This window comes from Fulmarus glacialis, unplaced genomic scaffold (assembly GCF_000690835.1).
Source record: "Fulmarus glacialis isolate BGI_N327 unplaced genomic scaffold, ASM69083v1 scaffold6877, whole genome shotgun sequence".
Lineage (NCBI taxonomy): Eukaryota > Metazoa > Chordata > Aves > Procellariiformes > Procellariidae > Fulmarus > Fulmarus glacialis.
This window is the reverse complement of record NW_009225002.1, coordinates 7,818-31,482: the sequence shown is the minus strand read 5'-3', so window position 1 is coordinate 31,482 and position 23,665 is coordinate 7,818. Positions and strand designations below refer to the sequence as shown.

Sequence of the window (23,665 nt, the reverse complement as noted above, 5' to 3'; positions counted from 1 at the left end):
CAGCCGGAGTTGAGTTGCTCACTGGGAGACAGGATGGCTGCTGTCAGTCTCATGAATCCTGGTACTCGCGGTATCGAAACACTAATCACTGCGACTGTTGGGAGACATCCAATAATTTAGAACAATATTTTCCTAACACAGCCAGTGGCAACCAAACTAGCAAAACACATACCGATTTGCAGCCAGCCAGCCATAATGAAAGTATTGCTCACAGTTTTGTCACAATGAAAAATATCCATGTTATAAGGTTTAAATTAAAAGGATTTACCATATAACAGTATTTATCTTTAACACAGGTAATTCATGTTGCTTTTTGTATTAAAGTTCAAAATTTCCTACTGGCTAATATTTACATCATACCATAAATATTTATAAAATGGTGAGGAAAATGAAGTGCAAAAAGATAACACTCATTTTCTGAAAACAAGCTGCCTTTTAGTTTCTTTTTCTTATTATAAATTGAATATCACTATTTAAAAATAATTAATATTTCTAAAAATTTTACAATACAGGATAAACATTGATTTCTCAAGCGTAACAAAAATATGTTTAAAATATAGGTGGCTGTTTGAAGTACAAAATATTGCTGCTTGTAAAGGGTAACATGGTTGTAAAACTACTATTGAGGGTTTATAAAAATACAAAACAATTTGCATTTACTGAGTGCATAATTACATATTAGTGCAAAAAAAAAAAAAGCATATTTGCATTTAAGAGAGAATTGTCAAAGATTTGCAGAGGTATGTAAAACATGAAATCTTTTCAGAGTCATGCGTATTGACCCCAAATCTCTATTAATCCTTTCCAAACGATCTTCCAGGGCTTCCTAAAAGAAACAGTTAAAGAAAGGAGAAGGAAAAAAAAAAAGATTTAGTAACATAGAACAAAATGCAATGATCCTTCTAAAATGAAGAAACTACTATTATTCCTATATTCAACTGGTATCCTTTCTGACGCATTACTAGCATTCTGTTAGCACCCAAAAACTAGAGCCAGACCTACAAACTTTTCATATTATTTTTATGTATGTGTGTGTATTTGTGGGTTGTTGGCTTTTTTAAAAACTGTTTCAGGTATTTTGGTTTTTTTTCAGTGTGACTTATGAAAGTCCATGAGATAAACTTGACAAGAATTAGGACAGGCTGATAATTAGGGAGACACATTTAGGAAGCAGCTGACCACTGTAATGAGTGGCAGTATTGATTTACTGGAATGTACTTTTACTTTCAAATTGATAAATTGATAACAAGCCCTGGGATTACAATTTAGGAAATTCTGAAGTTGTAGGATTCGCAGACACCTCTAAACCACAACTTTGAGACACTTGTTTTCATTAAGAGTCTGCAGAACTTTCCAAAGAAGGCACTCTCCTGTATTCTACCTACACTACTTATTTTTGCCTTATTTTCTTCTTTATATTTTCAAGTAGACAAAACCCAAACAAAACAAACAAAACTAAACTTTGCACTTTCTTCTACAGTACAACATCCTCTCTACAGTTTCAGGGATCTATTTCATAGTCACTGCATTTTCTTAATAGATTGCCTTTATCTACCTCTCAGTGTTATCACAAGAACAGACTATTCTTGCAGTAATTCGGAAAAATGCATCCCATGTACAAAAAATAGAAGATATAAACAGTCTTATGCAGAATATACACTATGTAGAGTGTGTGTGTGTGTGTATATATATATATGTATACACACACATACTTTTTCTTTATATGCATATATACACACACACTCACACAAAAGAAAAGTTGACAGTTTGTGGCGGGAGGGCGGAAGTCAAATGTTTGCAGGGCTAATTACTCTTTTCTGAATCACTTGCATACAAATTATCCAGACTTACACCTTTTACATAGCAAGTCAGAGTGTGTTTATAATTGACTTGCAGTAACTTCACGATTGTCTTCTAATGCAGTAAAGTCTAAAGAATAGAGAACGTCTTTCACACAAATTCAAAATTCAAGCCATATTCAGGAAAAATTCTCAGTGGCATGGAAAAATTCCCACAGTAATTGTGCTTACTCTATAGCGGAACTTTCATCTACACTACATATTCTCAAATTGTGGAAGAGCAACTTAAGAGAACAGTCATATGTAGAAGCTTCTTCACCTGATTTAATCTTGCTTGCAAGGTCATTCTTCCACCAGAACAAGGTATTCGACTCAATGCAGCCTCAATCTAGTAACAGAAAATACTTCAGCTGTAAATTATAGTTTCAAGAGCCAATATAAGCCTTCCTAACTCATCTTACAAAAAGAGAGGTGAGGTGTATAGATTACAGATACACGTCCAGTCTTGTTCTTAAACACTAACTTATGCTTCCATAATACTCTGCCATACAAAACTGATACAAAAGTTAACATTCATAAGCAGACCTTCTCAAGATTCATTTTGAATAGAGCACTCTCACTTGCCAGAATAACCTTCCTTGTTTGAAAGGCTGATTTAAAGCCTTGTCCATTAAGGAAGAAAGTAAATTCACTCCAACCGTTCCATTCACACCGTGTTTATGTTAAGTTAGGGACAGAAAAGGACTGGAGTATGGGAAGTAGAGCAGGGAATGATAATGGCACATTCATAGGGTAACACTAGAAATTGTGCATGAATTTCAGCCATGCATTGCATAGGTATACAGCTACATCCCTCACCTCTCATACAACAATTATATTTCATCACAACTTTAAAATAAAAATATTTTGCCTGTTGCTTTTCTTGAGTCAGCTCATCAAAAAGCCTCTCTGTTTCAGCCAGAGTCTTAATCCTTGCTGCGTACTTGAAGTCTCCCTCACAAGGTGATAGCACTGGCTCATATTTTTGTGCTACGCTCCTCTCGTCCCAAGCTGTCGCCTTCTTCATTCCAGTATTGATAGATTCAGCACAAGAGCTGTGTCTGACACCTGAATGCTGCCTTCCTATCAACAAAATAGGGGTCTTTTTATTTGCTCTGTAATTGTCTGTGCAATTTTTATTACATAGGACAGAAAAACAAACTAATAACAAGAAAAGCAGTGTGATCTTGGAGGTATATAAACTGAGGATAGTGACTAGCAAAGCCTCATTAGCTTGGCTTAAGCAAACTTCCCAGAAGAATGCAAAACATCTGTATGGGTCATCTTTCAAACAATCTTTATAACACAGCATATTTTTTGGATAACAAACAGATTACTGTACTGTGCTAATTCGGAATTACTTTTACTGGTACAACATTTCTAAATGTCACCAAGTAGACTAGTTGTCATGAAAACACTAGTCTAAATAAATGCATTAATAAAAACAAAAGCAGAACATTGTGACAAGAATTACAAAAGTGAGAAAAGATTTGATTCAATCAATCATTTAAAAAATCTGAAACAGCTGGCTTTATTATAGTTACTCTTTGCTATCTGTAATGCAATGTTCAGTAATAGAATTTTATTAGTATGACTGAGTACGTACATCTTAATATAGATCCTGCTAAGATATGCATTGTATAACTGAGTTAAGCATAGGAAAACATATTGCCCTTCTTTCTCAATTTAATTATTTTTGTTGTTCCATTGTGTTTGTGCACACACACATATACATAAAAATAAAATACTGTATGAATGGTATTTCCCTGTCTACAGTATTAAGACAAGATTTAGAGGATTTTTAAAAGTTGGACTTCATAGAGTAAAGTGTCAGCTTTCTATTTAAGCAGCTGTTACCAATGTGGAAGAAATTATGGTAAAAAAAATAAAGAACAGTTTTCCCCCATTTTGACAGATTACCTTCTACATCATCTAGTGAGAGAAACTGGAGCCTTTTTCTTGGATTATTGTGCTGTAAAGTAGATGTAGGACCAGTTTCTAGGTCATCTAGAAGTATATCAAATCTATAGAGCAGGAAGCACACAGTTACTTGCTAGAAATCATGTATTAAGCAATACAATATTTCCTACTTTTTCACCTTTTGGTTAAATAAACAATTTTTTTATAAAACAGTTTCTATCCCACAGGCATTGCAAGTCTTCTGATTACTGCTCATAGTACCATACCCTAACATACTCCTCTTTACACACACCAAAATACCTCATTCACGTGACCTTCTTTCAGAAGCAGGCCAAGCTATCACTCACGAACACGCTGAGCTCCCATGTTGTCATTCTCAAGAACCATCAAACTGGTGCTAGACATTTCTTCTTCCTCATGCACGTCCTACACTTTAATCTCGCACCTAAGTATGTTCTCAAACTCTACATAGCCTTGCCAAGCAAAGATCTCTATAGAAACCATAGTATCTAGTACAGTTAGCAGAAAGTTAAGTTTATATATTTTTAACATGCTTGTAGGTGCCATGACAGGTGGGTAGATACTACTTTCAGCTTTTATTTACTTCTCCTGATATGCAGCACATAGATCCGGACTTACTCCACAGAACAATTCTTCTATAACTTCTTTGTCACTAATCAATGTTGTGTCAATGGTAAACCCAACATCTTATCTTGGTGAATGCTAAAGATGGGAAATCATTCTAGATATTTCTTGCCAGATTTTAAAAAATAAAACTTAGCTTTGTATTCAGAAATCTTCACATGACTCATTTTCTAGGACTTCTAATGAACAAGAAACAGCAGCATTAAGCCTGCATAAACATACTGCTGCTATAATAGTGTTCAGAACACAATTGTATTCACAAGATGTACCTTGTCACTGTGTTTTCATTTTTGCTAAGCAAATGGCTAAATCCAGGAGAGAGGTTTTCTTTTGGAGATCGTTTTGGACTGTATGTCACAGACACTGGTGCCAACATTATATCTCTTCTTGCTGCAAAAGACAAAGTATGTCTAACTCCCTAAAACTTCTCCCAATGCAGTATCTCCCACTCATGTGATCAGATGCTTACATCTTAAAAGACTGCTTTTCAAAGCTGTCTATATGTTTATTTAAATTGGATGAAAAGTGCATCGCAACATAGAAAAATGAAAATAAACTTAGAACTCTCACACTTTCTATGATTATAGACAATCTTTTTTCCCCAGACTATCTGTTAGAATAATGCAGAAATACTATCTTTATTTTATTTCTTCTCGAGCAGCCTTTCATTATTTGTTTCTACTTTTTGAGTAACACAAACCAAACTTCAGAAATCCACTTACTTGGAGTATTTGATTTCCTGTTTGAAGGAGGAAGGGACGATGACCTCAGGCCAGAAGGGGAGCTGTACCGTTTTGGTCTGTGTTGGTCTTTACCTTTCTCTGGGGATCGGTTAGCAACTACAGAAGTTTCAACAAACCCAACAGTTTGACGTCGATTTGATGTTTCTAATTAAAAGGAAAAAGTTGTTATATGAATCAATCCTTTTCAATACAAGAACTCACAAATATTCCCCCTGTACTCAGCTTTTACTGCACAAAGACTGCACTTAGTCTGCCTCACGTCAACATATTTGTGCTGTTTTGCTCAAGTCTCACTTCCTGCTCATCATATTCATGAAACAGATAGTTTAACTCATTAAAAAGGATCCTTGCAGTGCGTGTGGGAGAAGTGATGCTAAATAACACTGATTTAATAAAGAGACAGTGGAAAGCAGGACGAAAGCATCTTTTGGGAAAGAGGGTTGGAGTACCTGCCTGAACCAAGAATATAAGCATTTAAGAAAGTCTCAATGTTTTCTAATTACAAGGTTTCCTCAATCAGTGTTGTTAGAACAGCTCAGCGCAGTCCTACAGTACACATGCCAGCCTTCTTAATAACATTCTGGTACAACACCATGAGAACAAAACTAAAATGCATGTACAGCCAGCCAGAGATTTGTTAGGACTCCATTAACTGTTTATAAATACTGAGATATTCTTAGAAAAAAGGACATTAACTACTCTCTAGCTTGAGACCGAACAGCAACCTTTGCATTCCCTCTATTTTAAACAAGTCACTTAGCTATATATAATTTTGAATTTTCTTACGAAAACTCTAAAAGTTTGCGTGCTAAAATTGTCTTTAAAGTCCATCAGGCTTGAGTAATGGGTTAATGCTGAGAATAACAAAACCAAAAGACATGCAAACAAAGAAAAGCCAGTAAAGACAAGTTCAGGAATACAAAAATAAAATTTACTCGTTGATGCATCTTCTTTTTCTGTTTGTGTACCCCAATCTTTAAATGCTTTTCCTTCTTCAAGTTCTTTAAAGGCTTTTATAATTGGTGCTTCTGACATGTCATTTTCTTTCTTTTCTATTGTGTTTGTTGAAGAGTCTTCTTGTGAGGAGTCTTTTTCAGGAGGAGAATGGTGCCTTAAAGAATGTGAGGCGGTGGAGGGAAAAAAAGCATCAAGTTTTTTCACTTTATTTCATATATCCAAATACTAGCTGAATAAACAAAAACCTGGAGAAATTTAGTTTGAGATTTACCATCGTCAAACCAAGAATTTTAAGGGTGCTTTTTAATTTCAGCCAAGAACCTCAGAGGATTGTGTTGCAGCCAATTCAAGAATCTGAAGTTGAACAGCGCGAGTTAGATTTGGTGACTTGACGTGTTCTTAGAACTAAATAGGTCCTGACAGAGGCTTTAGGAACTCCCGAGTAAGGCAGCAAACTACTAAATTACACCCTAAATAACACCTGAAGCTTCATACTGGTGGAAAGCTGCAGCCAACTGCTACAGCTCACATCCAGTGCAACAGAGCACACTGTGTCCAAACTCAGAGTAGAATTGGACACAAACACAGAGAGCGTAAAGACAGTGGCACAAGATGCAGTTGAAGATTTCTGATATTTCAAGGAAGGTACTGAAGGCTGCTGCTGCTTGCTCATACCAGGTTAGTGAAGGAAGAAGGCTGTTTTGTTTTTAAGGAATTGTATAGCATCTACAACATCAAGAAATTTTTTTAGAACTGTATTTAACAAGTACAAAATCTAGAAATATGAATCTAGTCAATTCTGGATAAAACTATTTTTAGAAGTGTTCAACTTTACATCACAGTGGAGACTGAAGGAAACCGACTCACCTAGAAGGAATATAGGTTTCTTCTAATCGGTTATCTTTTGGGCTTTCCTGGACTTCCAAAGGCTGACCAGTGAAGATTGAATACTCTGCTCCTGGTATCAACCACTTTCGCCTGCTGACATCAGGAGTTGCCAACTTGCTGTGGGAACAAAAAAAAACTTCTAAATTATGAAACACTTTGAATTTATTTTTTTTTTTAATTTAAGAAAAAAAAGATTAAGAAAATCCAGTTATTTATTCTAGCTAAACAGAAACAATAACAAATATACAATTAAACCTGTAAATACCGTGGAAAAAGAATTGCTTTTTTAAACATGTTTGTGAAGTAAAAATAAATTTTAAAAAAATCATATATTGAGGTTTCAGTCTAAATTACACAATATGCTCAGAATGCAGAACTTCACAAAAATCTTCTTCTAATTTATTGCTGCTTACTCAGACTGAGGTTTGGGTAACAAGTAGTTCTCAACTACTTAAACAAAAACATTTTGGTGTAGATTACTTCAATAGTTCAGAGCATCTGACCCCAGCTTTCCTTTTGACACCATTTATTAGTCACTAAGAAACATAAAAAATAAAAAACCCAAACAAGAAAAAGTCACTGTTGATGACCTGAGAGTGATAAATATTAACTAATAAGCACCAATGAGTGTATTATTATTTTGAAATATCAAAAGAAAAATGTGATTTTTATACACAGGAAAGTAGATGATAATTAGGAAAAAAAGGTTCTTGTTTACTCAAGCTATTCTATAAATCTGTCCTAATGTGCATTCAGTTGGAATGAGGCTTTCTTTGAGCCTTTGAGATCAGTTAGGGACAGATTAACTTCCAAATCCATATTGGCTCTTCCATCCTCCTCCCTGATGAACATGGTCTGCCATGTTGAAGTCTTCCTTTTTTCCGTTCATTGTTGAGGGATCTTGTTCATAAATATTAAAATAGCTCTAAACAAAAATCTGTCCCTGTAATATATTAATACATAAATTACTTGCATCTTCATAATCATCAAAAATCAGATCCCCCAAAATACTACTGTTCAATATATACAAATGGACATCCACAAAACACGTTACATTATCATTTTGTGCTTCACAACATCAGTGCTCAACTGGGAGAGACACCCACGAAGCCATAACTAAGAAATAAAAAAAAAGGGGAGAGGATGACAAAGCTTTTCAGGTCTTTAAAACATAAAAGGGGCAAAACAGAATACAGGCCAACTTTAATTTCCTTAACATAAATTCACAATTCAAACTAGAGTATGCATTCTAACTGAACTTCCACTCTACTCTCAGGATACCTGTACAAACTATATTTAGAAACGTAAAATGTAGTAATCAGCCTTTCAAATCAATGATATAAAGACACAAAGAAAACCTCTAAAGTCTAATGGGACTATTAAATTTTATTCCCAAGATCTTTGTTAAGCATGGGAATCCCTATTCAGCTGAGCAACTGAAACCTAACAAACACTCATTTAGGAAGACTAGAGACAAGCCACACATATATTATCCAAAGTATTTATTTGTTTTTAATAATTTCTTGGCATGTGAAGTCTCTGGATTACGTCACGTGTTTAATCCAGTTTAGCCTATGGACTGACATCTTCTTTATCCGTTTTTAGCCAAAACACATTAAAAAGTATTCTAAAACACATGACCTGTTTTCACATTGTTGGAATATTCACTTACCTGGCGCAAGAGGTTCTTAAACGACTTTCCGTAACATGGCGAAGTTTCAACATATTTTCATGTTCTACCTGCTTGAGCTGAGCTTCAAGTTTTGAAATTGTCCTAATGTGGACGTAGCAAAGATACAGTATAAGATGATTTAAAAGACATAAAGGAGGTATCATATTTCTTAGTTTACTCATTCAGATATCCTGGGTGAAGCTGAAGAACAAGAGCAACTACTACATTTTTATCTATCTATCTAAATACATATATAAATGTGTTTTTGAATTCTAAGTTAAATAAGTTAGGTAATCTAGCTAGAAAGACAGGACCAGGAGATATTGCTGTGGATCAAAGCGTTCAACTCAGAGGGGTTGGGGAAAAAAAAACAAGAACATTTTTCCTCCTTGAAACAATGTATTTATACAAAGGCCTCCCTGACTCTGGTTTTAATGAGCGGCTCCTTCTCCTGTGTGTCACTCAGGTAACTCCACCAATCTGCTGCTCAACTCTTCACATGATTTTACTCTCCCCCACGTACTGCAGTCTACATCTTCAGTAAACCAGCCCTTGGCAATGCAACACAATCTTAGACATTCCCCACTTGGAGGATAGAAATAGAGGGGTTTGGAGCAGGATATAAAAATCTCCTTTTTCCACTACAATTTCCCCAGTCTGGAATGGTCCCTAGTTAGCAGCATCAAGAATCAGGCAGGAAAATAGAAGCACCAATACTTGACTGAACTGTCCTTCATACTCTTCATTTCCTCAACAGTCCCAATTAAAATTGAAGGCAGAGTTTTGGCTTCCTTCTATTCCTTTCTTAAATTCTTCCTATTCATTCTTTCTATTCTTCTTCTTGAAAACATCAGGTGATCTGAACAGCAAAGAAAAGGACTGTGACATCTCCCAGATATCACATTTGCTATTTTTCTGATTTTGGCTGAAGACTATGCACAAGGTTAATGCTTGGTGGCAATGACATTTGGAATGAATTTTGAAGTGAAACTTGTAGCCACATTTCTAGAAGAATCATCAAAAACCACCCATAAAAAAATATCTTCCTAACAGTATATGAGCAGTTTCAGCTGCTCATATAAAAACATAAAAGGAAATTATGACAGGACATACCCACAAAAGAACCTCAAAGGGAGTTGAATGACGTGAAACATCACCTCATTACAGTTCTACAATGCCTGCCCTAGAGCCCTCTCAGATGTCCTCTCTTCCCACCTCTCTAGACTTTCCTGAGCAAGTGTGCTGTTTAACACCCTTGACAAGGAATAGCTGAGAAATCCCAAGCTAGAGGCTATGTTTAAACTGTAAACCCCTGGATGGTCACATACGTCTTGCCTAGGGCCTACCCGGAAAGTATAAAGCTCAATGGATTTCTGTTCTCCCAGCCAAAAAATAGATCCAGATAGCATGAGGGACATCCACAGGAGATATTTTTCCTGCTCTATACACAGAACTCCTTTCTGTCCTTTATTCATGCCTAGGAGCCATAATCTTGAACAGCAAACTCCCGTCAGCATCCTTGCTCCCGAAGACCAGAACAGAGACTGGTTAGCTGAAGTTGGGGATTCCCGAGGAGACAACTGTAGCAGTGAAAGCCTGAGCAGCAGATTGCCTGGGCTAGCTGAGTGACAACCATCAGAAAGGAAGCAATTAATTACATCCCACTGGAAGATGTTGTGATCGAGGAAGTAGAAAAAACACGTATCCTAAAATAACAAGATTTTTACAATGTGTACAAAGTAACATAAAGCAACAGGAAATGCTTCATAAGATGTAATTAAAATTGCAAGATCTACAGCCTTCATAATCTAGGAGTAAATGTTTAGGCCATTGCCTGTATTTCATATTGTTAAAATAGTAGTAAGACAGTTTCGCATTTACCTTTTCAGATCAGAAATCTGCATGTTTGCATCAAGCAATTTGTTTTCAGTTGCATTTAACGTATCCTACAAGCACACAAGGAAAAAAAGTAAAAAGCCTAGAAAGTACAGAAGTGTATTAAAAGAAAAATGAGTAACTGTACATCAGTGTTGAAAACAATGTGTTAAATATGCTTTCCTAATTAAAAGGGAGGTCCATTCAATTTCTTTGGCTGATTTTGCAGTATTTTTGCTGTCTATGACTGGAAAACGATAAATTCCAAACTCCCTTATTTTCCCTTTCCTGGGCTCTGAAGATATAGTAAGAAGCTATCAGTTAAAATAAATATGCATCTTTCCGTATGATCTTTTTCAAAATACTTAACTCAGTTAATTCTATGGCACATTACCACATATTTTGCATGTTTGTTTTTTTTTTTAATTAAGTAGCATGTACTTACCTTTACTCTTTCATGTTCTTTTCCAAGGGATTCATATTCTCCTAAAAGCTAAAACAAAACAAAAAAGAACACACAAACCCACACTGAGACTATATAGAATTAACAGTTTTGCTGACTGCTGTAAAATCATCTGAATTGCTTGTCTAACGTGCAGAAGCACTACAGGGCATACAGAGAGTACTTTAATAGTATTTGTTAAGTTCTAGCATCTTCTAATTGGAACAAGAAGTTAGACAGGACAAGAGGAGACAGAGCTACTTACACAACATATTTCTGCTTTTCAAATTATTATACTCTAAAGAAACTGATGAGGCTGAATGAACCAGTAAAATTCCTCACTGACTTTAAAGCTGACTTTGGATTTTGAAATTTTAATTCTAAAAAAGGAGTTAAAGCATGAAGTAACTTTTCCAGCTAATACCCATTTTGCCAATCTATTTAAACATTCCATAAAGCTATTACTGAAGAAACAAAGGAATAATTCCTTTAAGTCAGTCTAAAATCATACATAAAATTAACAATAAGTTTCAGCAAGTTGTGATGACTTATGAAAGAAATTCAGTCCATTCCCACTAAGCTTAAGAAAGGAAAAAATAACTTGTTCCAAAATAATTTCCTGTGATACCTCTAAAAATAAAATGAACTAATAGCACATAGAGTAATAAAATACCTGAGACAGACTATGACAAGTGTTATCACATCAAGTACACACTTGCTGCCTTCAATAATTGTTTTTAAATATCTATTAGGTCTGTAGTATCACCTAACACCTAGCCTACTAAGTAGTCAGCTGAATAACTTCTGTTCTCTTGGATGACTTTACAATGGTAGACTTTGAGTAGTTTTCCAAAACACCCAGGACCTGCTGTGCTCGTAACATGCTGTGCAACTGCAAACACCTTTGCCCATTTTCTTACTTACATTTTGAAACATTTTATTTTCTTCCTTTAGCCTTGTATTTTTATTATCAGATAACTTGTAAGCCTTTTCAAATGCTTCCTCTAGATCTTTAAGCCTTGATTTTAGTCGACTGATAGTGTTATCCTTCTCTTTATTATTTGTGCGCATTTCTTCAATACGTTCTTGCAAAACTTTGGAAGTATTACTGACTGCATAAAAGCGTTCTCTCCAATCTGTCTGTAAGAGAAAAAACATTCATTATAATGCTTACCTAGCAGATTTTCATTTCAGTACAAAGCATAATCTAAGATCATCTAAATAGAAAACAAGGATACATCTGTACATTAACTAAACAAGATTTTTGCTCATTTCTGTGATGTATAAAGAATGAAAATGAAGACTAAAAACCCCAAAGATGTATTTATGTTATAGGACTTAAAATATCTAGAGATTAGGCCTCTAATCCCAGCTGATTGTCTTGCTTCCCAGCATAGAAAAAAGTCTAAAAGAGGTGGAATTAATTAGTCTCTTCAGGTGTCTAACTTCCATGAAAAAATGTCCTGCTCTTTGATCAATAAATACAGCTATGCAGTCATAAGTTAACTGGGCTGACCTAGCCAGAAAGACTGTATAAATATACTTTGAAAGATAGTCTTTTTGCCCCATTGTAGATGAGATTTGCTTTTATGACAGCTCTAATAAGAAATCAAAAGAGGAAGTAATTAAATCGATTTAAAAAAAAACAAACCAACAAATCTAAAGAGAGATTATCATAAACACATCACAATATTTCACTCTCAAACTTTGCCTGATCCCTGATCACCTGGAAATGTTGTTCATAAGCAAAAGTGATGATTCAAGTAGGGAGTCTTAAGAAACTCAGCTAGAAAAGTCACTGGTGTAACATATTGGCTGATGTCATATATTAAGGAGAAAAGTTGAAAATAAAAAGAGAGAAAGGTATGGAAACACAGATCATCTTAATAACGAACATGTGCATTCTCTTACCTTTCTAGTCAAAAAGCAACTTGAACTAAGAACATATACTTACCACTTGCTTTTCTAGCATATTATTCTTATTTTCAAGGGCTTTTATGCGAGCACTTGCTTCATTCAGAGCCGTATCTAATTGGTCACACCTATTCAAAAGATACAGATTACAAAAATCTCTTGAAATTTTAAAATAATAAATCTACATTTTATAGCCTTCTCTCCTTCCTCAAGCATTCCCACGAATTTTGGTGCCCAGCCTGTGACCTCCTCCCATAGCCTTCGGCCACCGCAGCGAGCACTCAGCGTCTCTGCTCAGAAGGGCAGTGGTGCTCATGGCAGGCGAGCAGCAAACTGGGAACATGCACAGAGACTCCAGATGGCTCAGAGCATAAGAGCTGCAGAACCAAAAGCAGCTCAGATGCACCAGAGCAGAGGTCCACTTCAGCTAATTGATGATGCTGTGTGGTAATTAATGACTGAAATCGTATCGCAAGCTACTTTAACTCAATAGATGACTGCTCAGAAGTCACTTTTATAGTTAGAACACACTAGTGCTGGAAGATAAGTACAAAAGAGTCCCAGCTACCCAGACACTTTTTCAATTATTCTGAAGGGTGTAAATTTCATAAAGTATTTTAGCTGTCTAAATTTGCAGTATGTATTTTGACTGGCAGTAATTATATAAAAATCACATCAAACTTCTATAAATAGCAAACATTCAAGCTACATCTAATGGAATATATTGGTGAGGCACACAGACTCCAGTAGTAATATCTAGTCAAAGAGCACTGACAGGCAAATTCGCTTTATAAAGCTACCAATGAATTCAAGATTGGTCCTATATCATCTGTAGTTTTGACATGAAAGGTAAAGGAGGATGATGTTCACCAGCATGACAGGCAAGCACTATCTTACAACATAGATATTTCCATTACAAATTGCTTCGGACTACCTCTGCCTTGAGCAAAACTTACACTGGCTTCAGCAAAAATCAAGTCAAACAAGACCTCTGGTCCAAACATCACACTTGCTGCCTAACAGTAATTTTAAACTAACCTTAAACAGCTGCATTAAATAATGCAAAACTTATATTTAATAGGAAAGTATTAGCATCATAGATGCATGAAATCTTCAAAATTGCAGAGTGACATAAACTTTTCAAGATATTCTAAAAAAGCATACTCAGTTTTTAAAGTGGAAAGAATACCATGTAATAGAGGAAGAAGACAAGTAAGGACAACAGTACCTGTCAGCAAGATTTTGATTGATTTTCTTCAAGTCTTCAGATGAAGCAGTTTTATGGCTTGCCTCTAGCTGCTGCTTTAAGTTGTGTATCTCAGAGTCATAGTAAGCTCGTAGATCAGCTATGTGTCGAGCATGTTTTTCCCTCAAGTTCTGCCTAATCCTATTTTCAAAATTAAGAACGAAAAAATTTCCAGCTATCCACATGACCATGTATTGCTGTATTCATTCACACATAATGAACTCAGCATATATATCTCTCTTACAGAACTTTGTTGCATTCAAATTAAAGCAAAGAAAGCTTCGTCGTCTAAGGTAGTGGTGTCAGACACATAAGGCTCGCGTAGAAGTCTTCATATTAATACAAATATTAATAATATATACAAATACAATCCAAAGCTTTATGGTCTCTTCTCTCCTTTGCTATGCACTAGAAACTATGCATGTAAAATTAAAATAGGAAAACCCAAACACTGAGCTATCTTGAAACCATGACCCCTACATAAGCCCTCACACATGGAATATATGCCGTGTCTGCTTGTCCATGTGCAAATCATGAGAACTTCAATAGCGAATAGGGGATTATTTATTTTTCCTAAGTACAGTAATTCTGTGCTTCTCCCACCATTTGACTCTAAATAGGAAAACATAACCCCCAGAGAACTTTGAAATTCTCTGCCTAAATTAACTCCCTCATACAGCCTATGAAGGAAGTATGTATTTTTATTTTAGTGTATAAAAAGAAATAACCAAAGCATTAAAACATAGAAAATTGTTTTGCCTTCCTGTTAGGGCTTTGACATCCAAGGAAGACTGAGCACAAATATTGTGCCTTAGATTAAACAGTATGGTCTAAAGAAGATTAAATAGTACGGTCTAAAGAAAGACAATTGTAAGAAGTGGAAAATGACTGTTCCATTTATACGCCATGTGTACTTCAGGGGAGAGGAAAAAAAAGAAGAAAGAAAAAAAAAAGCAGCAATGTCCAGCTATGTTCTAAGCAAACAGAACTCACATACTTTGTTCGTTTTACTAGTATTGTTAAGTTTCACTTCTTTCATGAAAGTACCAACTCTATGACTTTTAAAAAAGAAAAAAAATTACTTACTTTGACATTATCACAGGATCTTCAACAGATGTCACTGAAAGACTATATTCTGGCAAACTGTTGTCAGCACACTGAGTAATAGAAGATGGAGTTAGAGTCAGTGTTTCTTCCTCCTCAGTGTTGACTAAATTATCATTATTAGCATCCATATATGCCATTGGAAAGGGACAGCCAGACTTGTTTTCATTCTGGAATGGGTGATCTCTCCAGAGGTCCAAATGCACAGCTCTGCTGCTGGCAGGATATTTCAGAGAATCATCTAACTGAGATGAACTACTTGTCTGTGAAAAAGAGTCTGTGTCACAATGACTGGAAAATCCGGGCTCTGCCATAGAGTCTGGAGAAAAAGGAGTAGTCTCTTCAGGAATATTGAAAAAACAGCGTCCTGGGTTCTGCTGACCTGGTTTCATATGCAGGGTTGGGTCCAATGTCAAGATCTAGGAAATAAGTTATAATGCTAAAAAAATCGTGATTTAACTTTTGTTCTTGTAGATGGAGTTTATCTGAAGACATTAGTAATCCATATAATATATTGCAAGAATTATACTGAATATTACTACAATCATTTGGTAGTGACAAGCAAGATGAAGGGATCTGTAACAGCTTAGATGATGATGATACATATTCCCCACGTTTGCAACTTAAGTTTCTAAGTTTCCATTAAGAATAAAAGACATATCTAACATCTGTAGCTGTCTAGAAAACCTTTGAAATTTCAGTTATTTAAATAGCAGGACTATGATGTCTGTTTGTAGGTTGAAACAATAACCTTGTACAGTTACGAAAATCACTTCATGGATTATACGAACAAGATGGTCACACAGTAGCTATCATTACTGGATTTTGTACAAGACTGAAAGCTGTATAAAGAAACAGATATGACAAAGAATATTTCCACAACCTGTTCTTCTGTTTCACAGGTGGACTGAACTTGTCTTGTGGGAAGTAGTAAGAAAAGCCTGTTTCTGTGACTGCAGTTCCACGTGCATTTCATCAGCTGCAGCCTCAGCATAAGCAGATTCGTCCCTGCGCTATCCTCAAGGTTGTGCGGCAAAGGTGCTTGTTTACCCAGAGTATTCTTAGAGGTTCTTTTCAGCTGGATCCCTTCCCAATCTGGTTCATCACACAGCTGCACAAATTGCTGTTCCAGCATAACACTGGAGGTGGCAGCAGGGGCCAATTAATGTGAAACCAGCCTGTAACCCATCGGATCTTCAAACTGAGACGTGCGCTATCCTCAAGGTTGTGCGGCAAAGGTGCTTGTTTACCCAGAGTATTCTTAGAGGTTCTTTTCAGCTGGATCCCTTCCCAATCTGGTTCATCACACAGCTGCACAAATTGCTGTTCCAGCATAACACTGGAGGTGGCAGCAGGGGCCAATTAATGTGAAACCAGCTTGTAACCGATCGGATCTTCAAACTGAGACATGAAGTAAAGAAATTAATGTTACCTCTGGTGGGTGACTTGACTGGGAAGAAGGCATAAAATTCTGGTCTGGCAGCTGCTCGTTTTCCCTTTGTCTTTTCTGATAAATATCCTTCAATGACGACAACTTCATTTCATCAGCAGAAGACAACTTCAACAGGCAAAATTGCTACATTACTTTTTCTGAACACAATCCTCCATCCCCAATACAGATAAGCAAGTTCTGGGGTGGGTTTAGCTAATAAAGGCAAGTTCTGGGGTGGGTTTAGCTAATAAAGCAGTTCAGAACAGAACAAGGCTTTATTCCATGCACCCGGTTTAAAAAAGGGTCTTTAATGAGGCACATACGCCTTTAATATACCAGTTAGTCTCTTTTCATCTCCTATACATAAAATTTCTTTTAAATGACAAAAGAAGGTCAATAAATTCCAAGTGACATTAGTGGGGGTAAATGAATAATGAAGAAACAGAATATGAGAGACTGAACTAACAAAAGAGTTCTCACAGAAAAGTTAGCTCCTGGAGGGCTGTCGTAGAAAAAAGCAAAGACAACAAGCAACTATAGGACAACTTCTAAAACACATACAAAGTTTACCTCATCTGGTGATACTTTCGTGGAGAAAATATCAGCAAACTCACTTCTGAAATTCTCTGGTAAAGAGTGATACATCTCCTTTTCATCTAATTTCCAGTATGAAAGTCCTGATAAGAAGAAACATTGAAAGGAAAAAAACAAAAAAAAATTACAAATTTCAAGCTCATGGCTATAGAACAGGAATCCCAAAATCCATTAGTAAAATATTACTTTGTCAGCTAACAAGAATGCTGTATTAATTATTTGCATCTATTGCTTAAGGATCTCACTAAAGCATTTTTTACCAGAAGTTACAAAAATCTCAATGCAAAGCACAAGCAACATGACCAGTATTACATCACACAGCATCAGTAATGAAAGCTATAAACCAGTGAAAACATATAGATTTACTCTTTGGTGTTCAAGGAACAACTCCTCATTTACCACAAACTTTTATATTTCTACTGATTCCGGTGATAGCACTTAAAACTTGTATTACCCAAGGAATAATCCTAGACAGCCATTTGATACTACAAGCTCTCCAGTTTGGTACTCAACAGCACTCTACAGCATGCAAAAAGATAGACTACCAGGACTAAGAGGGATGGCACAAGAGGAACAGATAGAGTCTCAATCCCACTTCAATTTCATATATATCCCTCTCCCAATGGGTTGTGAAGAAGCAATAAATATACACAGTTTGCAGGGCTTCATCTCTGTGCCCCTGTTTGTTACTGAAATGAATCCACCCTGTTACAATCAAAATATGTGAATTAGTTGTCTGGCTTTCACAAAAAAAAAAAACAAAAAACAAAAAACAAAGGCAACAAAAAAAAAACCCCAAACACAAACCCACCACACAAAAAACCCACCCACCCACAACACCCCAACACCAAAAACCACCCACACAAAAAAAACCAACCAAACCCCCAAAAACACAAAAAAACACCACCAACCACCCCTCACACATGAACCCCAGAACAACAAAAGCAAAACCATACCAAAACACAAAAAAGCACATCCCCCCCCCTCCCCCAATTAAAGAATCACCGCATTACACACTGCATTATTTCGTCCCCGTCTATTCACACAATTATCGAATCATGCCCTTGGCTTACAGGAATTCTGCCTCTATTACCATGCACTCCTGTGATTACTAGAACAATGATGCTAATATTTTAAAGATCATTTGATACCCTAGCATAATTTTAATAGTAATTACATTATGAAACAGTTTTAAACATAAAGCTCAGCTTTGAAACGTTGACAAATTTGAAGAAAAAAATTGCTGCATGTCCTACATCTGCGAGCAATGATACACAGGAGGTACCATCAGTTTGAAAAGCAAGAGCAAGAAAAGCAGAATTACACAATATCAAAGTTTAATAGCTTGTCAGTACTCAAACCCTCCTCACTTCCCCAAAGTTATTGGACATGAATTCTAGTAAGAGTTTTAAAAAGTGAGAATTCAAAAGAAAAGGACATTTAAGTACAAGAAAATAACTATACCTGAAGCTTCAGACACTAAGGAATTTGGACTTTCATTCGGTTGATTGAGGTAAAAAGTGTAACGTGGCAAAGCAGCATCAGTAAGGTTTGTCTAAAATTACAAGGGAAAAACAAATGTGTAAGGAAAATCGCAAGGCAAGGGGGGAAAAAAAAAATCAAGAGTATAATTTTTAAAAATTGCATGTAAATGTTATTAGTCTTTTTAAGCAAAGAGATTAAATTTAATTATACAGCATGATCCAAACCTATACAATTTATATTCAGGGCAATCACACTCAAAAGGGGAACTAAGCTAAGCCACATAATTAAAAGATACTCATATTTTCTAAGTCATGTGCCTGTCTGCTTGTGGAGCATTTTTGAGATTAACTGTTACAAAAATACACATTTTGGACAGTCATCTGAACTTTCTTGCTCCTTAAGAGGTACAAGTATATAGAGGGATGACTTACCAATAAAGTGTTACTCTTTCCTCATCCTAAGATTGGAATTTCTTATATTCAGCTGTTATGACTCCACCTACCACAAACTTGGAGGTAAACACTGTCTATCATCTCAGATAGACAAGACACTACATACCCTTCTTCTCATCACTCCAGACTTTCTAAGCAACCTCCCCAGCTAATTATAGAAGTAACTTTGAAAAGGGTGGGACCAACACATGGAAAAAAATTTACATAATTTAAGATTCGCTACAACTCTCCTCTTCCTTAATCAAAGGAAGAAGTGTCATTGATATGACACAGCAATACAAGAGCAACTGTCATCTCACATTGCTCTTTTCTACTGTACTGAGGACTTTTTGTTCCATTACAGCAGCTTAACAGTCATGCTACTTGGCAAATGTGTACAGCTCATACAACTGAGGACTAGAACAGGATAGTAACCATTGAGTTAACAAAAGTAAGAAAAAAAATTTAGAACTAAAGCTTTTCAAGTTTTTGCATGAAGTACTATCTCACCTCAAGGCTATTTTGTCCCTCTTAATGTTTTTATTTAGGTATTCTCCTTTGCCTAAGGAGGAAGAAAGGAAAATGAAGGAGTATCAATTGAATTCTTACAAAGGAACAGAAAGATAGAAGTATTTTCAAAAACTGAATTTCTGGCACTAATTTCCTTAGGCACCCTCCTGTAGCAGAGAGAGAAAAGAAACAATCCACAGCAAATAAATTTGACTCCTGGTTTGAAATATCCCCTTAGAGGAACATCTTGTTTCCACTAACAATAGAAGACTAAACAGAGCAAGCCCAAACAGCTACTCTTACCCTTTCTGGATCACCTTCAAAGTGACCACAGGAAAGAAAACAGACCCTGCCTTGAATCAAGTGATTCATATTTGCTAGGTCTCCTATTCTCTTGTAGGTAGAGCCATTCACAGAGTTTCAGGAATTATTTCCTTAAAAATAGCATAAGGGAAGAGGTTTGTGACAATTAATATATGGAAAGTAATTCTAAAATTTCATAGTTACATGTATGATGATTACTCATACAATCATGTTGCATTGTTCTTTTGGATCGGAAATATTATATGTGATTAAACTTCCCTTCCCAAAATAATCAGATTTGTGGGCATACACAATTATTAACTCAAGAATAATGGGGGGAACGAACCAAATCCTTCTCAAAAGAAGTATGTTGAGCCGATTCAGCAGTCACAGCAATAGGCATTATTACAAATGGTTCTAAAGAGCCAATCAGATTTTCTAAATGTCTATTGTGGGGGTTGGTTGCTTTTAGTAACCAGTGCTGTAACTGGTTGGAGTAGTTCAATTTAGCCAAATCATATTCATACATGGGCATAAAAGAATGTATTATTGTTACATAAACAATACAAAAAATAAAAATAAAAAACCCCACATTTGGATTTTAGCAGAAGAGACTGCTAAGAACACTAAAAAAGCCCAAACCAAACTGAACTAAAAGATCCCTGCAACTTAAAATCCCAATCTGAAAGAATACTATCTGCCCTGATAAAAGTGGCTGATGCCTCCAGACACAAAGAGTTCTGTGTACTAAAAGCGACATTACCAGTGAAATCAAAGATCCTTCCAAAAATTTGTTATGGAAATTACACATGCCAGCCACCATAACAGGGTTCGACTCTAGGTTTCCTTCTACAAATTACAGGGCACAATAAATTACCATGACCTGAAGCTTCAATTGAGAATGTGACTATTATCTCTAAAAGGAAAGAACATGTGCCACTTAGGTAAGTTAAGACAAAAATTAGGCAAGGAATAAAATAAGCCAAAATAACTATGTGAGTAAATATAGAATGATCCAAGAAATAAACTCTGCTCACATGAGCTTTAAACATATGAATGGGAACACCACTACTCAAATGCTTAAAGCTAAGTATGAAAGTACCTGCTGAATCAGAACATACTGTAACACTGAAAAAATACCAGTGACAAGAACAAAATTAGAAAAACATCATAAAATAAAAAAAAGACTTACATTCTCAAGTGGTAATTTATTTGCTTGCTCATTTTCTTGCATAGAGTTCACACATACTACTTCAGCATTTATTCTTTTTGGTTGGTTTTGTTTCAACTTTTGTGCCCATGATGTTAAAGATTTACTAGATGGTAAGAAACACACACATATACCGTAAATAAATATGCCCTTTTCAGTGGAGACATGAAATCAATTTCTTCTTCAAGGTGAAACACAGGCACTAAAACTCCACTGCCTTTGTGCATTTCTGAGATGCAATATGAAGGAATGAACGCTGAAATGTTTTAGGCCTCTTTTTTTTAAAAAGTAAAACAAAATAACAACAACAAAAAACACCCACAAACAAATCACTGAAAGGAAAGGTGCTAATCAACTGCACCCATAATCAAAATGGCTTTCCTACTACAAAAAAATTGTAAAAAAGAGCTCCATATTTTTAGCCAGGCAACTATTTTTTCGTCTGGACAAGCAGATACTGATCAAAACCACAAAATCAAGCTGGAATGTAAATGCAGTGTTTTTTCTTACTGTGTTATCAGTCTGGTTGTAAAGATTATGTCAGCTAAGACACACTAAGGATGCCTTCCAACTCAAGAGAATCTTCAAGGATAAGAAAGATCAAAACAAGATAGAGAAAGAAACGGGGAAAAAAAAAAAAAAGTAGAAGAACAAAAACAAAAAGAGACATCCTGAAATTCTTCTTAGAAGTAGATGTGGAACAGTTTTCCCATTTTGTTAAAAAGTGACATTTTGAAAAACTACATATTGTCCCAGTTTGGGATATACAGTGGGAAGAATGAAAAAAGGTTACAACTAAAAATTAAAAAACAACAACAAACACAGTTTGGGTTAACTGAACTATTCCACTTTGGTTTGAACCCTTTCTTCCTTCAAACTGAGTTCATAATACAAAACAGAAAGCAATTTCAAAGAAAAACACTTGTATTTTTTTATAAAAAGGACAAAAAAACCATACATGAATGATTTCAAAAGTTGTCTTACAAAGGTTTTTCAAACTGAAAAACACTCTTGAATTGAGCTTCTCCAGCTCTACATTTCCCTGGCAGTCCATGAATTGCAACTACAGTACCTCATGGAACTGTGCAACATGAATCAAACACTGGAATAAACCCCAGCAGAAGGGAGGAAGAGAACATACACATCAATTAGGTTAAGATCTACTTTAAATGCTGAAATAAGACATTTCCAAACCAAATTCTCTAAAGAAAGCTGGTTCTGTGTTTTATCTACTAGCAAAATGCACGTTCATTTTCACGATTCTCTGTTTTCCCAATAGAGAGAAAGTTTTTATCTCTGCAAACTACTATCAGGGACTCACAGACAACATGCTGCCCACAAGACCTCTGATACTGCTCGTGACCACATGAAGCTACTGCCATTACAGCCTAGTCTGACAGGGAGACTAAAGCACATTGTTAAGTTCTGTGCAACTAGAGTAGTGCTTGGTCAGTATTATTGCCAAATCTTTCAAAAAAAATCTTGGTAGATCCACCCACCTATTGAATAGAGCAAAACAAAGATTAACCAAAAAACCCATAAAAACCCAAACATGTTTGGCTGTTGTCTGATACAATTTATTACTGTAATGCATGCATACAAGCTCACAAAAAAGACTGGTTGAGCACAATAGCAAAATATCAGTCCAATATATTACCAATATAAAATTGGTAATCAGCACCTAAAATTCTGGTGCACAGATAAACACTATATGCAAACTGTATCTTAGCTCATATTTGTAGAAGAAAGTGGATTTTCATATTTTTCCCCAACCTATCTACAACAGAAAAACACTGCAGATGCAAATATGCATCACGCAGAAACATCAGGCTAAACAAATAACTTTATCTACCAAGCAGCATAGTATTTTTTACAATCAAGAGGTTCCATTCAATTCTTGCATGTTTCCAGTTACCAACAGTTGTTTACTGAATGGGGACCGTCTACAATAAATTAACATATTTGAAAATTTATCACTTACCTGGTTTTTTTCCCACATTGAGCTTCTCAGGAAAAACTAAAATATCATTCCTTCCTGACGAAAAATTTTCCTCTATTTTTTGGGGGACAAGTTCTCTTTTATTTTGAACACTGGCTACAACTGCGTCACTCTGCAATACTGCTGCATCACCCTGTCCTTGTAAAGTTTTGTCCATGTAGTCTGTGCGTTTGTTAACGTCGTTAGATTTGCTAGGGTTCAGTTCGGAGGCAGAAAGCGTACCATACCCGCTATTCATTGAAGCATCATTTGCAAAACATTCCTGATGCAGATCAGATGCATTTGGCTGACTTTCTGCTTCATTAGATCTAAGTTGATTGACAATACACTCATTTTCTTCAAAGACTTCAGAACGCATCCCCATTTGACTTTCTAGTGATGAAAAAGTGTCTGTAAGCTTGGCAGGCAAACTTCTGCTCTTGCCGGCACCCCAATTGCTGCTCTGCAATTTCACTAA

General features: G+C 35.8%; 1 protein-coding gene across 1 annotated transcript; it reads right to left on the bottom strand.

Moving 5' to 3' along the window:
• Positions 1-411: 411 nt before the first annotated feature.
• Positions 412-23,446, bottom strand: MPHOSPH9 (M-phase phosphoprotein 9). Its single transcript, XM_009582321.1, is given in 21 exon segments — positions 412-826; positions 2,119-2,187; positions 2,710-2,921; positions 3,759-3,862; positions 4,673-4,793; positions 5,126-5,290; positions 6,082-6,257; positions 6,971-7,108; positions 8,664-8,765; positions 10,545-10,609; positions 10,984-11,031; positions 11,905-12,120; positions 12,935-13,022; positions 14,123-14,281; positions 15,227-15,663; positions 16,677-16,802; positions 17,247-17,353; positions 18,735-18,825; positions 21,192-21,315; positions 23,191-23,218; positions 23,221-23,446. Coding segments are annotated over 21 exon segments (2,904 nt in total). The 3' UTR covers positions 412-724.
• Positions 23,447-23,665: the final 219 nt, after the last annotated feature.